Genomic DNA, 16,327 nt, shown 5'->3' with positions numbered 1-16,327 from the left:
ACTTGTGAAGTGTTAAATATATACTTGTTGCCTATAGAAGACAAATTTACTATGAAAATTAGCTGCAATAAAAATTCGTAGCAATTTGCCAAAACTCTTGTATTGTTTGCAGCTCTTGTAAGTTGAGTCAGAGAAGATCCCTATCAAGCAAAGAGAAATGCTAGCAACACACACTTTTTAATACACTTATTGATTGGTTAAAATTTATATTGGTTCTATCAAATTTATATAGGTTCACATAATTTGGTGGGACCCATGTGAATTTTAATCAATCAAAGAGATAGTGTTAAAAAATATGTGTTAAAACGTGTGTTGCTAGAATTCCTCGTTATAATATATCATGGATTAGAAAATTGAATATGTCTAAAATGTGCAATATTGCACATGTTAAAGCAACTAAAAGTGGTAAGTTTTTATTGAAAAACAACAATTATTTATTAAAGGTTGTATATTTAATACAAAATGTACAAGTTTCAATGCAAAATTACTACTTTAAACTTCTTAACGTGTGAAAGATTGCACATGATAAAAAACTCTAGAAAATTATATTTACAAATATTTAATTATTTATTAAAAAGTTATATATTTAATACAAAATGTACAAATTTTAATGCAAAGTTACTACTTTAAACTTCTTAACATGTGCCAAATTACATACGATAGAAAATAAATTGTTGCAAGATTGTGCATTGTTCATAAAATGAAGTGGGACTGGTTTTGAAAAATGGATAATCAAGGTTAAAATTGAAAGAGTCAATTAAGTAAAGATACATATAAATATTCAGAATTACATTTTTAGTCCCTTCAAAACAAAAATCGCATTTTTTAGTCCTTCTAAAATTTCCATCAACATTTGTAGTCCTTAAAAGCGCTCAAGGAAAATCTTACATGGGATGAAAGGTGTGTTTATTTGGAAGGACTAAAATCAAAATTCTGAATATTTATAGGGACCATTTACTTAATTAACCCAAATCAAATTATACAATTGTCTCATCCAATTGTGAATTTGTGATTGAGAAAACTGTCTAGAAATGTAGCCCAAAGATTGACCATTCATTTGAAGAAACAAATTTCAACCACTTGGTCAGAATCATTTGGAAGGTACTAGGCCTTTGAAGTAACATAATATCAAAAGTTTCATGATAAAACTAACATTTACAATTTAATCATCGTCTATAATTTCTCAGCATAATGTTACCATGCAAGTACAAAAAAAAATACATATCCTAATTTAATTTCACAAAAAATTACACAAAAAAAGAATATTTGAGTCAATGGAGGAACACAAAGTGAAGACTGAAGAAAGCTATGCAGTAGTAGTGTGGCATTAAATGTTCGTGTGCCCAACCAGATTTAATGTTTACCACTATATTCCTTCTGATTCTATATATATCCTTCCAATTACCTTAGCAGGTGTTAGATATCATGAGTTGTTAAAGAAATTAGAGGAAGTTTACCAAAATTTATTAAAATACAAAAGTATGAACTCGGAAAGAAAGAAAGAAAAAGAAAAAAAAAAAAAAACATCTATGACATATGGAAACATATGGAAAGGCAGGTAAATCATCTACACATACCCATTTTACTAACATCATATTGTCAGAAAAATATGCAAAAAATATCACCCACACATGGATCATATCCAAATATAGGACTATCTTCATCATAAACACGTGATATATTAAAAAATAAATTCCCTATTATCTATTGGTGATCCAAATATCCAAGATAGTGTGGCACACTAAAATCACCCAGCAAGAGGATTGAGCACCTGTCCAACAAAGATGATTGTTCCAGTCAATTCTTCTCTAATCATAAACAAGAAAGGGTGATCCGCTACAAAGTCTAGTCGAGTTGGAAAACCCATACTGACTGCATCAGATGCGGTGGCTGCAACAGCTTCGGTGCCTTCTTCATTTACGTCAATAAAAGACTTGTGAATGATTTTAGAAATGCATAGGTTTTGAGTAGAGTTCACCATTTTAGTAAGACCTCCATTGGTGAAAGGTAAAACCACGCCTAGCTCCTTCAGCATATCAGAAGTTTCAAGTCCAAATGAAATATTGAACTTTGGGATCCTAAAGTCACCTACTTCCACTTTATCAAGAGGAAGCTTGTGTTCCAGTAACTCAGATTCGGAAGCCAGCTTCTCAAGCAAAGTTGGGAGCCCATCTTGTGCATTTGGAAGGAAAAAGTACATAGTAAATTGACGCTTATCTTCACCTTGCTTATAAGGAAGGCCAAGAACTTTAAAATCATCGAAATCTCTAATAAACTGCTTCTTCTCACTAGTCATGAAGTCAACCTTAACTGAGTTTCCATTCAAAAGGCGAAAATCATAGGCATTTGTATCCGAAGCATCAAAATTATTATTCCACTCTCCTTTAAAGTACAGCGCATTAGCAAATATTAGCCGAGTTAAGTTGTCGACCGACCCTAGAGGAAGAAGTTCTTTGATAAGACCGTTTGTCTCTCTTTCAGCCCATAAATTCACTTCATTGGTCACTTCAATAGCCTTTCAAACCATATCAAAATTTAAAATCAATTATGCAAATATATAGTTGAGTTCTTTTCACAAGTATTGCAATACAAAAATTTAACAAAATCAGGACATGCATAAGTATTTTGTAGTGAAAAGAGGGGAGATATAGAAACATACCTTGTTCTTGAAATCGACAGAAGACAAATTTGCTTTATAATCATTAGACACAATTCCTTTGAAAGAAGGTTGAAGAGAAAGGGTTTTTTCCACCCATACACCATCGACGAAAGATAGATGAGGCCCGCCTGCGGGAGCACCGTTTTGTAGAATGACGGAGACGAGGATAGAGGCGAAGGAGTTGAGTTGATCGGTGGATTTGGATTGGAGGAAGTTGAGAAGTTGTTGTTGTGTGGGGCCCTCGGAGCCAGCAGCGATGATGCTTAGCACAACTTGTAGTGAAAGTGGAGATAACACCATATTCTTGTCTTGATAAGATTCTTTGGAGAAAAGATGTTTGGCGATGGTGAGGGAAACGTTGCTATGGTTGTTTGCGAGGGAGGATTCTGATCGGAGGAAGTCGAGAAGCTGTTGATGTTGAGTGGGATCGATTTGGATATTGCTTATGGTTCTCTTCGGAAAAATGACTTTTGGATCAAGGATGATTAAACAAGCCACGATGTTGAGCACGAAGAAGCAGAGAACAACTTTGGCGATGGCGATTGTTTTGCGAGAGAACCTCATTCTTTGCAGGAAAAAAAAGAAGACGAAAGACCTAAATTGACCTAATTTGAGGAGCTTCTAGTATTTATAAAAATAGCAATATGTGAAAATTATAGGTCGGTGCTATCAATTATATGTTGACATGGTAAAAATGGCAAGGATAAATGGATAACAGCCAGCCAATTATATGTTGACATGGTTGTTGATGACATCATACTAGGAATAATCATGCAACCAGCTCTACGGTTGATGACGTCTTCTACTGTTGCTGACATGTTAAATAATTTTTTTTCCGGAATAATTGCTAATTAATTCTTCTTTTTTGCTAATTTGTTAATTTAGAATTTTATTTGTTAATTGCTAATTATCTCATAATATTATTCATTGCTTCAACTTCAACGCTGCGAAATTAAACAACATCTTTAATAAATTTTGATGTTATTGATTAGAATATTGATGTTTACGGTCGTTACTCATAATTTAAATAGAAGATTTCTCTTTAAAAAAAAGTATGTTCTTATTTAATTAGAGACAAATTATTCCTACTAGCGAAAAGACGGGCACTCCGTGCCCGTCTTTCCGCTCTTTTTATTGCGCTAACGTTTGAAAAGTATGAACGGTATTTTTTTTATGAAATTTTGGTTTTGATTAAAAATAAAAATACAAATGTGTCTTGCTTTTTTTTTTCATGACACAGACAATAATCTTTATTATAGAAAAAATTGTTTAAGAGTATAATCTATACTATATATAAAGAAAACTACCCCTTTCAGCACACTTTTGGGTTGGAATTTTCTTTCCAAAAATACCCTTAATTTTAAATACAAATAGCCAATTATAAAATAACATGTGGATTAATAATCAACGTCACTAATCGTCACCGTTAACTTTCTTTTACCACCGTTAACAACAGATCAAACTCACAAAGTTTAAAAATTATATTTGCATTCTTTATGTCTCTTCTCATGAATTCAAATCGATCCAGAATTCATCATAGTACCCTCTGATCACATCTCATCACCTCTAAAAAATTAGAAAGTTCCAAGGCTCACGAACTTGATTAATACTTATGAAGCAACATTGAATGGAATATCTTTAAGATCCACTTCCTGAATTGAATATCTTTCTGTTTTATCCATCGAGAAATTTACTTTCCGTCAACATTACAATTCAAGCTTTGTTTTTACTATTTTTTTGTTAGAAGAATGAATGAATGAATCAGAATTTGAGAAAATCAAAGTTGAACAATAATCACTTATGAAAAAAAATAATCCAAAGTTTATGTTTTTTCCTGCTTTATTTCTCACGAGTCTATGAGTTTTTTTAATTTTTTTTTACACAAAAATAATAGCCGATGATGATTGGAATATAAAGAATGGACTTTAAATCCTCTAAAAAAAGATTAGTAACAAACATGAGCAAAAAATAATGTTAAAGATTAGACTTTAAATCCTCTAATAAAAGATTAGTAACAAATGTGAGCAAAAAAAAAAAAGATTCGTAACAAACTAAGCAAAAAATAATGTTAAAAATTGGACTTTAAATCCTCTGATAAAGATATTAGTAACAAACGTGAGAAAATATTATGATTCAAAATCTTTTAGAAAAAGATTTGTTAGCACTATATTAAATGGACTGTAAATCCTTTAAAAAAATATTAGTAACAAACTTGAGCAAAAAATATTGTTAAAGATTGGACTTTAAATCCTCTAAAAAAATATTAGTAACAAACATGAGCAAAAAATAATGTTAAATATTAGACTTTAAATCCTCTAATAAAATATTAGTAACAAACGTGAGCAAAAAAAAAAAGATTAATAACAAACATGAGAAAAAAATAATGTTAAAAATTGGACTTTAAATCTTCTGATAAAAATATTAGTAATAAACGTGAGCAAAATATTATGATTCAAAATCTTTTAGAAAAAGATTTGTTAGCACTATTACTAAGTAGGGTTCTCACAGTTCATAGTTCGTTCCTGCATTGTTTAGTTTTTCTCAACCTCTCTCCGCCCTCTGCATCAGAATTCAGAATTAATCTGCAAGTTTTTTTTTTCCTTTCAAGTTACAACTAATCAAAGTTGATTAATTTTATGGATTATTTGACTTTGCTGGTTTATAAGTGATTATGATTCAAATTATTTACGATTAATTTTAAGATTTTTTTTTTGTGAAGAATTTTAAGAATTGTTTGACTTTGCTGGTTTATAATTGCTTATACAAACTATGATAGTGTGTTTTTTTTATTTATAAGCACACCTTTGGGTTGGACTTTTCTTTCCAAAAATACCCTTAATTTTAAATACAAATAGCCAATTATAAAATAATACGTGGATTAGTAATCCATGTCACTAATATCGTCACCGTTAACCCTCTTTTACCTCTATTAACCAAAGATCAAACTCACAAAAAAACTAGAACAAAACAACAACTCATGTTACTTTTTTATCAGCCGCTTTTATGTTGTACATCTGTATTGTTCCCCTCAATACAACCGACAAAGATTGTCAAGTATTTTCATATCCCTTCCACAAAAAACAATATTCCGTATTATTTTATTGATATAAATTACTCATCCTTAGTCTTTGATCAATTGTAACAAACGTGAGTAAAAAATAATGGAAAAGATTGGACTTTAAATCCTCTAAAAAAAAAGATTAGTAACAAACGTGAGCAATAATGTTAAATATTGGAATTTAAATCCTCTAAAAAAAATTAGTAACAAACGTGAGCAAAAAATATTGTTAAAGATTGGACTTTAAATTCTCCAAAAAAAGATTAGTAATAGACGTGAGCAAAAAATATTGTTAAAGATTGAACTATAAATTCTCTAAAATAAAGATTAGTAACAAACGTGAGCAAAAAATAATGTTAAAGATTGGACTTTAAATCCTCTAAAAAAAGATTAGTAACAAACGTGAGAAAAGAATAATGTTAAAGATAGAACTTTAAATACTCTAAAAAAAATATTAGTAACAAACGTGAGCAAAATATAATGTTAAAGATTGAAATTTAAATCCTCTGGAAAAAAATATTAGTAACAAACGTGAGCAAAATATTATGTTAAAGATTGGACTTTAAATCCTTTAAAAAAATATTAGTAACAAATGTGAGCAAAAAATAATGTTAAAGGGCAGACCATTCCCAATGTCGGAATCTATCTTCCACGAGATGTTTTCAGTCATGGTCAATTATATGTAGCTCTATCGAGAGGAGTTTCTCAAAATTCAACAAAAGTTCTCATTAATGAAGGAAAATAGAAGGAGAAGATGAAGACTTTACGAAAAATGTAGTTTTTTAAGATATTCTTTTATCGCAATCATAACAATGTTTCTTTTACATAAAATGTCATCTATACATTTATGTTATGATGTTACTAATTACTATTAGAATAAACAATAGAAGATCATTATTTTTTCTTTATTTTATATGCAGACAAACTAAAATATGTTGACTTCATAAATAATTGTTATATAACTTGACAATATTTTGTTTATAAATCAATATATCAATAATTTACATTAATATTTAAAAATTTAAAAAATTTAATCAAAATTATACAAACAAACATAATAAAATAATCACATGCGTTAGCGCAGTAGAAAGAGCGGACACATGGGCACGATAGTGCCCGTCTTTCCGCTAGTTGGAATAATGAAAAAGTAAGTATAAATATACTCATCTAATTTGTTATACTTTTTAAATAATAAAGGGAAAAAAAACAGATAAACATATATTCATATCGTGTTTGTTACATTTGTTTTAATATTTAAATTTATTCTTATCTATTTGTTACATGTGTTACTTGTATTTAAAATTAAGAGTATTTTTGGAAAGAAAATTCCAACTCAAAAATGTGCTGAAAGGGGTAATTTCATTTATATATAGTATAGATAAGAGTTGGACCTCCAATTTGATTAGGATGGCCTTGTTAGAAATGATAGGTAAATGACAAGAGCCAACTAAGCAAAAGATCATGTTCGACACTGGTCCACAACCCAATAGATTCTCATTGTTCCTCTCCAAAGTCCTTATCCAACGTAATTATTCTCTCGTCTCGGATTTCCTGTGACTTTTAATGCACTAACAACTATCAACTCTTTCGACGACCACCAGAGCAGTTTCCCACCATTTTTTCACCTAGTTAAAAATCTCCCTCCCTAAAAATCTGAACACTTAAAAATGGCCAAAGAACAACAACCTTGTCCCAGCAATATCATTTGTTGCCCTAATCTGATGGACGGAAGAACCGCTTCGCCACCACTTATCACCACCCCTGACAGGTGGTTGCACCCCACAACCGACAATATGAAAAATTATCTCATGTACAACTTGGTTCAGTTTATGCAAAACCATAACCAAATAATTCATGGATAGAATTTGTGATTGCAACAAGTGGAGAGCCGTGACATTCATTAACACGACTAAATGCCTCTAAAATTATAAAGAATAATCAATTATAGAGACAGAATAACATATGAAATTTGTGTCAACATGTTATAAAAGTAGCATATCTTCAATTCGATGAATATTTTAGATCATTGTTAAAGGTTAAGGTAATGTGTGTCCTTAATAAGAGGATGTCACTACTAGTTACCATATAGTTATGCAATTAGCTTAATAATGACAATTGAGAACAAATGGATTTTTTATCAGCGGGAACGGAAAGACAAGTAAATTAATCAATTTTTTTTTGCCTAAAGACCTCAAAGGAATCAGTTAATAGATTGAAAACTAACTGGGGAAGGAGGAGAAGTCCATGTAGTCCATTGGTCAACATTCATAGCCCCAAACTTAGTTAGCTAATCAACACATTCATTGTCTTATCTCAAAGTATGGATAAAGGAGACCGTCCAAGGATGAGAGGAGATCTTCCTAATGAGGAAAAGAATAGTCTCATGAGGATGAAAATCGGAGTTATGAACATCTTCAATCAAATAGAGCCGCTTTAGAGTCAAATTTCAAAATAAGATACTTATGACCAAGTCTCATGCCAATTGAAAGTTAAGCCTCGCCAAATGGTCAGGGTTCAGCAAACATATTCGATAAATGTATCACAAAAACAAAAATCCAAGTCCCATTAGAGTCTCTCAAGAGGTCACCAAAATCCACATTACATGGGTTGTTAAAGGAAGAACCATCCACATTGACTTTGATATAACCATCAGAGGGTTGGTGCCAACGAACATGTTGAAGGACAGGACGATCCTAATGTCGAGCAAGAGCATTTATCATAGAAGAATGATATGGGAAAATACTATTAACTGAAGTTCAATTATCCTTCTTAATATTTTAAAATATCTCTTCATTTTCAATCCCAACAAATGACTATGAAAAGCGAACATGTCTTAGACATAACATGATGCTTGGACCAAACCTCTCAACTATTAATTGAGAGCGGAAGTTAATATGTATAATATCAAAGTTAACCAACATTTTGTTGAGTTAGTTAATCCATAAAGTGAATAAAATTTAGTCAGAATAAGATAAGGGTTTCTTTAGAAAATTAGTTGGTTTGTTAAACTAGTTCTTAACTAACAAGTTACTTCTAGAAATAAGTTGTAAAATTCACCATTCAGTAACTAATGGAAAGTATAGTTAAAACAAACTCTCCTCTCTCTCACTTATATTGATCATCTCTCTAAATGAGTCACCATTCTATAAAGATTCTCTATTTCTCTTTGATTGTTGTTGGATATGCAAGAAATATGTGTTGCACTAACAATTGGCATCGAGATCCTAGTTGTGATTCTGGGAAACACAAGAGATTATGGAGGGTAATTGTCTCTGGAAACACGAGTGAAGTGTGTTTGATTTCATAATTTCTTGCAAAGCAATAATGAATGTAAATGGTGGTTTTCCATCAAATATGTTGATTCTTGATGGAAAACCATGAATTGTATTGGTGGAAATTTTGTTCCATACCACCACAATTAAATTTTAGGTTAAAGCGCACCACCCCCCGCTTAAGTTTGAAAAAGTTACGATTGTGACCCCCTATGAACAAAAATGACAATTTTGATCCCCTTAGTTTTAGCCCCTTTGCAACTTTGATCCTTTTGGTCAATTTTGACCTAGTCAAGGCCACGTGTGTAATTACTAATTTTTTTAAAAATCAGAATGCCACATAATCATTTTCTAAATTAAATAAATAAAATAAAATAAAAATTTGCAACATCAATCGTAATGCCACATAATCATTTTCTAAATTTGCAACATCAATCAATTATTTATTAAAAGGTTGTATATTTAATACAAAATGTACAAGTTTCAATGCAAAATTACTACTTTAAGTGTGAAAGATTGCACATGATAGAAAAACTCTAGAAAATTATATTTACAAATATTTAATTATTTATTAAAAAGTTATATATTTAATACAAAATGTACAAATTTTAATGCAAAGTTACTACTTTAAACTTCTTAACATGTGCCAAATTACATACGATAGAAAATAAATTGTTGCAAGATTGTGCATTGTTCATAAAATGAAGTGGGTCTGGTTTTGAAAAATGGATAATCAAGGTTAAAATTGAAAGAGTCAATTAAGTAAAGATACATATAAATATTCAGAATTACATTTTTAGTCCCTTCAAAACAAAAAACGCATTTTTTAGTCCTTCTAAAATTTCAATCAACATTTGTAGTCCTTAAAAGTGCTAAAGGAAAATCTTACATGGGATGAAAGGTGTGTTTTTTTGGAAGGACTAAAATCATAATTCTGAATATTTATAGGGATCATTTACTTAATTAACCCAAATCAATCCAATTGTGAATTTGTGATTGAGAAAACTGTCTAAAAATGTAGCCCAAAGATTGACCATTCATTTGAAGAAACAAATTTCAATCACTTGGTCAGAATCATTTGGAAGGTACTAGGCCTTTGAAGTAACATAATATCAAAAGTTTCATGATAAAACTAACATTTACAATTTAATCATTGTCTATAATTTCTCAGCATAATGTTACCATGCAAGTACAAAAAAAAATACTCCCTCCGGTCTCAAATATAAGAAAAGATTCCTTTTTTAGGTTCATTGAATAATTAATGTATTTGCTTTACAATATAGACTAGATACATTAAGTACTCAATGAACCTAAAAAAAGAATCTTTTCTTATATTTGAGACCGGAGGGAGTACATATCATAATTTAATTTCACAAAAAATTACACATAAAAAGAATATTTGAGTCAATGGAGGAACACAAAGTGAAGACTGAAGAAAGCTATGCAGTAGTAGTGTGGCATTAAATGTTCGTGTGCCCAACCAGATTTAATGTTTACCACTATATTCCTTCTGATTCTATATATATATCCTTCCATTACCTTAGCAGGTGTTAGATATCATGAGTTGTTAAAGAAATTAGAGGAAGTTTACCAAAATTTATTAAAATACAAAAGTATGAACTCTTCGGAAAGAAAGAAAAAAAGATACATCTATGACACTTCTTTGGCCACTTCACTTGCCTTTAAAACTATATCAAAATTCAAAATCAATTATTCAAATAGATAATAAGTTGAGTTCTTTTCACAAGTATTGCAATACAAAATTTTAACTAAATCAGGGCATGCATTTGAATTTTGTAGTGAAAAGAGAGCAGATATAGAAACATACATTGTTCTTGAAATCAACAGAAGACAAATTTGCTTTATAATCACTAGACACAATTTGTTGGAACGAAGGTTGAAGAGAAATGGTTTTTTCCACCCACACACCATCGACAAAAGAGAGATGTGGTCCGCCAGCAGGAGCACTGTGTTTTAGAATGACAGAGACGAGCTTAGAGGCGAAGGAGTTGAGTTGATCGGTAGAGTTGGATTGGAGGAAGTCAAGAAGATGTTGTTGTGTGGAGCCTTCAGAGCCAACAGCGATGATGCTTAGCACAACCTGGAGCAAAAGCGGAGATAACACAATGTTCTTGTTCTGGTTAGATTCTTTGGAGAAAAGATGTTTGGCGATGGTGAGGGAAACACTGCTACGGTTGTTGTTGGCGGTTTCAGATCGGAGGAAGTCGAGAAGCTGCTGATGTTTAGTGGGATCGATTTGGATATCAATCGTAGTTGTCTTCGGTATCATGACTTTTGGGGCGAGCATGACTAAACAAAGCATGACGTTGCACACGAAGAGCGTGAAGTGGCAGGCAAGATCGATTGGTTTTCGAGAAAATTTTCTTAAACTTCACCATATCCATGGTGAAAACTCAGAGAAAACTGAATCTTGATGATGAAGGAAGAGAGAAAATGAGTGAAAATTCTGATTTCATTCAATTGAGAGTGTGAACTATTACAACAATGGTATTTATAACAGTTCATGAACCTAACAAACTTGTAACTAACTTTTGGATCAAGTAAAGCTAGTACATAATAAGGTTCTATGGAATCACAAGGAAACTTGCTCTCCAAGTTATCTAATGTTGGTAACTTGCTCTGCAATTTACTTAACGATACAAGGAGTAAACAGTTTAACACCCACCCTCAAGCTTAGCATGGTAAATATCTAGCATGTTAAGCTTGGGAATGAAAGACTGGAAGTTTTTAGCTGGCAAGGGCTTTGTGAATATCATCATATGCTTTTGAAGTGTCCTGATGTAGTTTGATAGATGGATCAAGTGGTGTTGATACTAGTTTTGAACCAAGTAATCCAGTGTCATGAATAAGATCAAGACAATATTTCCTTTGGCAGATGTTGATTCCAGTCTTAGAATGTGCCACCTCTATGCCAAGGAAATATTTAAGCTGACCAAGATCCTTGATCTTAAACTCTGTGTCAAGAGTGTGCTTAATTTTATGAATCTCAGTTAAAGAGTTCCCTGCTACTATAACATCATCTACATAAACCAGGAGTGCAGTGAACATAGAGTCTGAATGCAGAGTGAAGAGGGAATGATCAGAAGCAGACTGTTTATACCCTTGACTAATTAAAAAACCAGTCAATTTTTCATACCACTTCCTGCTTGCTTGTTTCAAACCATAAAGAGATTTCAACAATTTACACACTTGATTTGGTTTAGGACTGACAACACCTTGAGGGACAGACATATAAACATCCTCAGATAAATCTCCATGTAAGAAGGCATTATTTACATCCAATTGATGTAAATGCCATGAGTTAATAGATGTTATAGCAAGAAGAGTTCTGACAGTAGTAATCTTGGCTACAGGTGAAAAAGTGTCAAAAAAATCAAGGCCCTCAACTTGATTATAACCCTTTGCTACCAATCTTGCTTTGTACCTTTCTATACTCCCATCTGCCTCATGCTTCACTTTATACACCCATTTACTTCCAATAGGTTTAACATTGGGTGGAGGATCCACAAAAATCCAAGTTTTATTGTGTTCCAAAGCATTAAGTTCAGAATCCATAGCCTTAACCCAGCAGTCACTTTTGCTTGCCTAATTGTAACTGGCAGGCTCAGAAGTATTTGTAACAGCTAATGCAAACTTTTGATTAGAGGGAGACAAACTATTGAGTGAATGAAAATGATTAATAGGATAGAGTATACCTGAAGATGATGAATCAGCTGCTTCTTTAGAGGAATTGCACACATAATCTGACAGATAGGTAGGCTTTTGTGTGGTTCCGGTTGACCTTCTCAGTGATGATGAATTAGTGTTAGGTAAAGTATGTGTAGGTAGTGGATCATGATTGTTAACCTCTATGTTAGGGGTTACTTCAGGTTCATAAATGTCAGGGTGGATATCATTGGTTGTGTCAGATTGTTACTGGTTAAGATTTGTATTGTTAATTGGTTCAATAGGTTCAGGTTCAATGGCAGAAGCAATGGGGTTATTTGAATAGTATTGCCATTGAAAAGGCTGGTTATGATTAGTATAAGGAAGAATATGTTCATGGTAGGTCACATGTCTAGAAACAAAAATGGATTTGGTGTAAGGTCAAGAAAAACAGCTCCTTTAACACCTTGCTTGTAACCTAAGAAAAGGGACTTTTTGGCTCTAGAATCAAATTTTGTTCTATGATTTTGAAAAGTAGAAGCATAACAAAGACAACCAAAAACTTTAAAATCATTTGGATCAGGATTTTGATCAAATCTAAGAAAATAAGGGGATTTGATTTGCAGCAGAGGTGTAGGAATTCTATTAATGATGTAAACTGCATGCAAAACTGAATAAGACCAAAACTGTTTAGGTAATTTTGACTGGAAAGTAGTGCTCTAGCAACATTCAAGATGTGTTGATGTTTTCTTTCTACTCTCCCATTTTGTTGGGGAGTCTCAACATAACTTGTTTGATGCTCAACACCTTTAGAAGAATAGAAATCAGGCATGAGTAATTCAGGACCATTATCTGTCCTTATAGTTTTAACTTTGCAACTGAACTGATTTTTTATCATGATAATGAAATTTTTAACATGATTTTGGACTTCAGATTTGGATTTACAAAGAATAATCCAGGTAAAACGACTATAGTCATCAAGAGCAGTAATGAAATATTTGTAACCATGAATAGATTGAATAGAAACAGGACCCCATATGTCAAAATGAAACATTTCATAGCATTTGTTTGCTTTATTTACACTGAGTTGAAAAGGTAATTTTCTATGTCTAGAGTAGTGACATATATCATAGACTGAATTTTCATCAATCTTAATACAAGGAAAGGATTGTTTCAAACTAAGTAACCTATTATTGGACAAATGACCTAATTTGAAGTGCCATAAGGCTTCATGAGGCAGAAAAGAAGAACTTTGCACACTGGTTTGAGATGAGGCTATGACAGGTTGAGGCTTGGTTGATGAAGCTTGTGTGGCAAGGAAGTACAATCCCTCTATCAAATCAGCCAAACCAATCATCTTCAAGTTCCTCCTTTCCTGTATTAAACATTTATCATTATCAAAAGTTACTATGTAATCACTATCAACACATAGTTTAGGTACAAATAGCAAATTCAATTTGAATTCAGCAACATATAGCACATTTTTGGCAATCAGTCCTGGAGAAAACTGAACTATGCCAAAGAATTTTGCTATGGCCATATTACCATTTGGTAGCTTGATATGAACATGTTTAATTGATTGATAAGAATCAAACACTCTAATAGATGAACATATGTTGTCACTTGCACCTGAATCAACTATCTATGAACCAAAACTGGAATGATTCAAAGCATATGAGAGTCTGGATATACCTGATGTCACATGATTAGTGACATGGTTCACCTTGCTAGAAGAACTCTGCTGAGTTTGAAGAAGATTAACCAGCTGTTCATATTGCTCCTTTGTGATACCAAAAGAATCACTCCCTTTGCAACTATTTGAATCATCCAGATCCTCCCTTTCTTCATGCACTTCAAGGGAAGAATTATTAGCAGTGGCATAATTCTTGCCAAAATTTGGAGGAAAACCATATTTCCTATAACAAGTATCAACTGTATGGTTGCTTCTTCCGCAGAAAGAACACACATGTTTTGCACCAGAAGTGGATGAAGAACCTCCATAGCCACGTCCTCTTCCTTGGGGCTTAGGAAAGTTCACTGCATTGATGAGAATCTTAGATCCATCAATAGGAATAGAGACTCTAAACTGCCTTTCATGTTGTAATACCATTGATAAAATCTTGTTGAGAGTTGGTAAAGGATTCATCAACAAAATTTGGGAACGCACAATGTTTTATCTTGGTTTTCCGGGTGTCAAACATTGATTAAGTTTGAACCTTTTTAACCTTTGGTATCTCATTTTTCCTTGGGAAGGGAAAAATAAGAAAAACCCTTGAGAATCGAGGTTCGGGAGTTGTTTTCGTCATGGGAAGGTGTTAGGCACCCACAACGACTATAGTATCCTATAGGAACCGTCTTTACTTTCTACGCGCGCGCTTTATTTTTAAATTCTATTTGAAAAATGTTATTTACACCTAAGGGTTTGCTAGGTTAAGAATTGGAGGGAGAAGAATGTGTTTGGATTTTTGTTTTATTGGACTTGGAGAGGTTTTGACCTCTTGCCTACATACCCTTTTAAGGGATCAAACTCCATGTAGTTCTCTTCCAAAAAATGTTTTTTGTTTTTGTTGGTTGATTTTAATTTTGAAAATGAAGTTTTGAAGAATAAGAGAGAGAGGCCTCAAGGGCATGAGATTTGGAAAATATGAGGTGGAATTAGTCATTTTGCGAAAAAAGAAGTCTAAGTATGATTAAAGTTCATTAAGGTTTTTGTTTAAGAAAATAAAGGGAAAATTCAATGGGATTTTGATCCCAAGGTTTCTTTGGAAAATTATTTGAGTGAAGTTGTTCATGTTTTTTGGAAAAGAGAATTTTTCTAAGTATCGCGATTCCTAAGCATACATCTAAAGCATACATTTCCTAAACATACATCTAAAGTATCCATGTGATGTGTGTGCATGTGTCGGTGCTTGTGTCGGTGTACATCATTAGAGTCCATTGTCCTTTACATATGTCCTAGTTTACATGCTATGGTCTTGCAAAAATTTAAAAGCACAAGGAAAATTACAAAATCCCTAAGTTTTACATGCTAAGTCTGGGCATGAAAGTTAAAGTGCAAGAAATAAAAGCTAAGAATATAAGATGGAGGATGAGATGCTTATGGAATGCATGAAACAAGAAATAGAAGGTTAGTAGCACAAGATATAATAAGGCAAGAAAGTGCTAAACACAAGTGGTAAAATTAACAAGAATAAAGTGCCAAAATACACTAAAAATTTACCATAACCTCTCAATATGCATATGACCTATAATTCTCTCATCATAACACTTTTCAAAAGATTTTATTGTAGCCACAATGTGGAAATTATAGGAATATATTCAAGCCAAGAGTTATGACACACTTTTAGACACATTTGGCACTTTATTTTCACAAACAATTATTTACATGACTTATAAAACAAGTAATTAACCTCAACACATTAACTTTCAGTAAAAACACATCAAACACAGGGGTGAACTCATCACAAATTCACGCATCACAAGTCAAAGGTATGTATCAAGAATTAGGATCAAGATCATGCAATTTTTCACAAGATTTTAACACTACACATCACAGATAAGCAAGAAAATCATCTTATCATTTTAGATTTCATGTACAAAAACATTACAAAATTATCACAAAATTAACAAGAAACATGCATGAATTATTTTAGATTTTTCACAAAAATTTTA

At 32.2% G+C, this 16,327-nt stretch overlaps 2 protein-coding genes across 2 annotated transcripts; both read right to left on the bottom strand.

Moving 5' to 3' along the window:
* Positions 1-1,535: 1,535 nt before the first annotated feature.
* LOC146905415 (serpin-ZX-like) lies at positions 1,536-11,307 on the bottom strand. The gene is made up of 4 exons (XM_085728535.1): positions 10,775-11,307; positions 10,670-10,677; positions 2,660-3,280; positions 1,536-2,515 (listed from the first exon to the last, which is right to left on the bottom strand). Exons 1-4 carry the CDS (start codon positions 11,295-11,297, stop codon positions 1,748-1,750), a joined length of 1,920 nt encoding a protein of 639 aa, XP_085584661.1. The 5' UTR covers positions 11,298-11,307; the 3' UTR covers positions 1,536-1,747.
* A 2,688-nt stretch (positions 11,308-13,995) lies between these two features.
* LOC146905414 (uncharacterized) lies at positions 13,996-14,801 on the bottom strand. The gene is made up of 2 exons (XM_085726732.1): positions 14,348-14,801; positions 13,996-14,030 (listed from the first exon to the last, which is right to left on the bottom strand). Exons 1-2 carry the CDS (start codon positions 14,799-14,801, stop codon positions 13,996-13,998), a joined length of 489 nt encoding a protein of 162 aa, XP_085582858.1.
* Between the last annotated feature and the right edge of the window lie 1,526 nt (positions 14,802-16,327).

Source organism: Medicago sativa, chromosome 7 (genome assembly GCF_051527215.1).
Source record: "Medicago sativa cultivar Bolivia chromosome 7, Bolivia_mono, whole genome shotgun sequence".
In the NCBI taxonomy this organism is placed as follows: domain Eukaryota; kingdom Viridiplantae; phylum Streptophyta; class Magnoliopsida; order Fabales; family Fabaceae; genus Medicago; species Medicago sativa.
Note: the sequence above shows the minus strand (reverse complement) of the source record. Positions and strands in the feature narration are given on the sequence as shown.

What these genes read in the sequence shown, in the direction of transcription:
- LOC146905415 (XM_085728535.1), bottom strand. Translation starts at nt 11,297, where the DNA reads ATGCTCGCCCCAAAAGTCATGATACCGAAGACAACTACGATTGATATC. An exon ending in CTGTCGATTTCAAGAACAAG is followed by an intron (nt 2,516 to 2,659) that starts GTATGTTTCTAT and finishes ATGGTTTGAAAG; the next exon opens with GCTATTGAAGTGACCAATGA.
- LOC146905414 (XM_085726732.1), bottom strand. Translation starts at nt 14,801, where the DNA reads ATGAATCCTTTACCAACTCTCAACAAGATTTTATCAATGGTATTACAA. An exon ending in CACTAATCATGTGACATCAG is followed by an intron (nt 14,031 to 14,347) that starts GTATATCCAGAC and finishes TGTTTAATACAG; the next exon opens with GAAAGGAGGAACTTGAAGAT.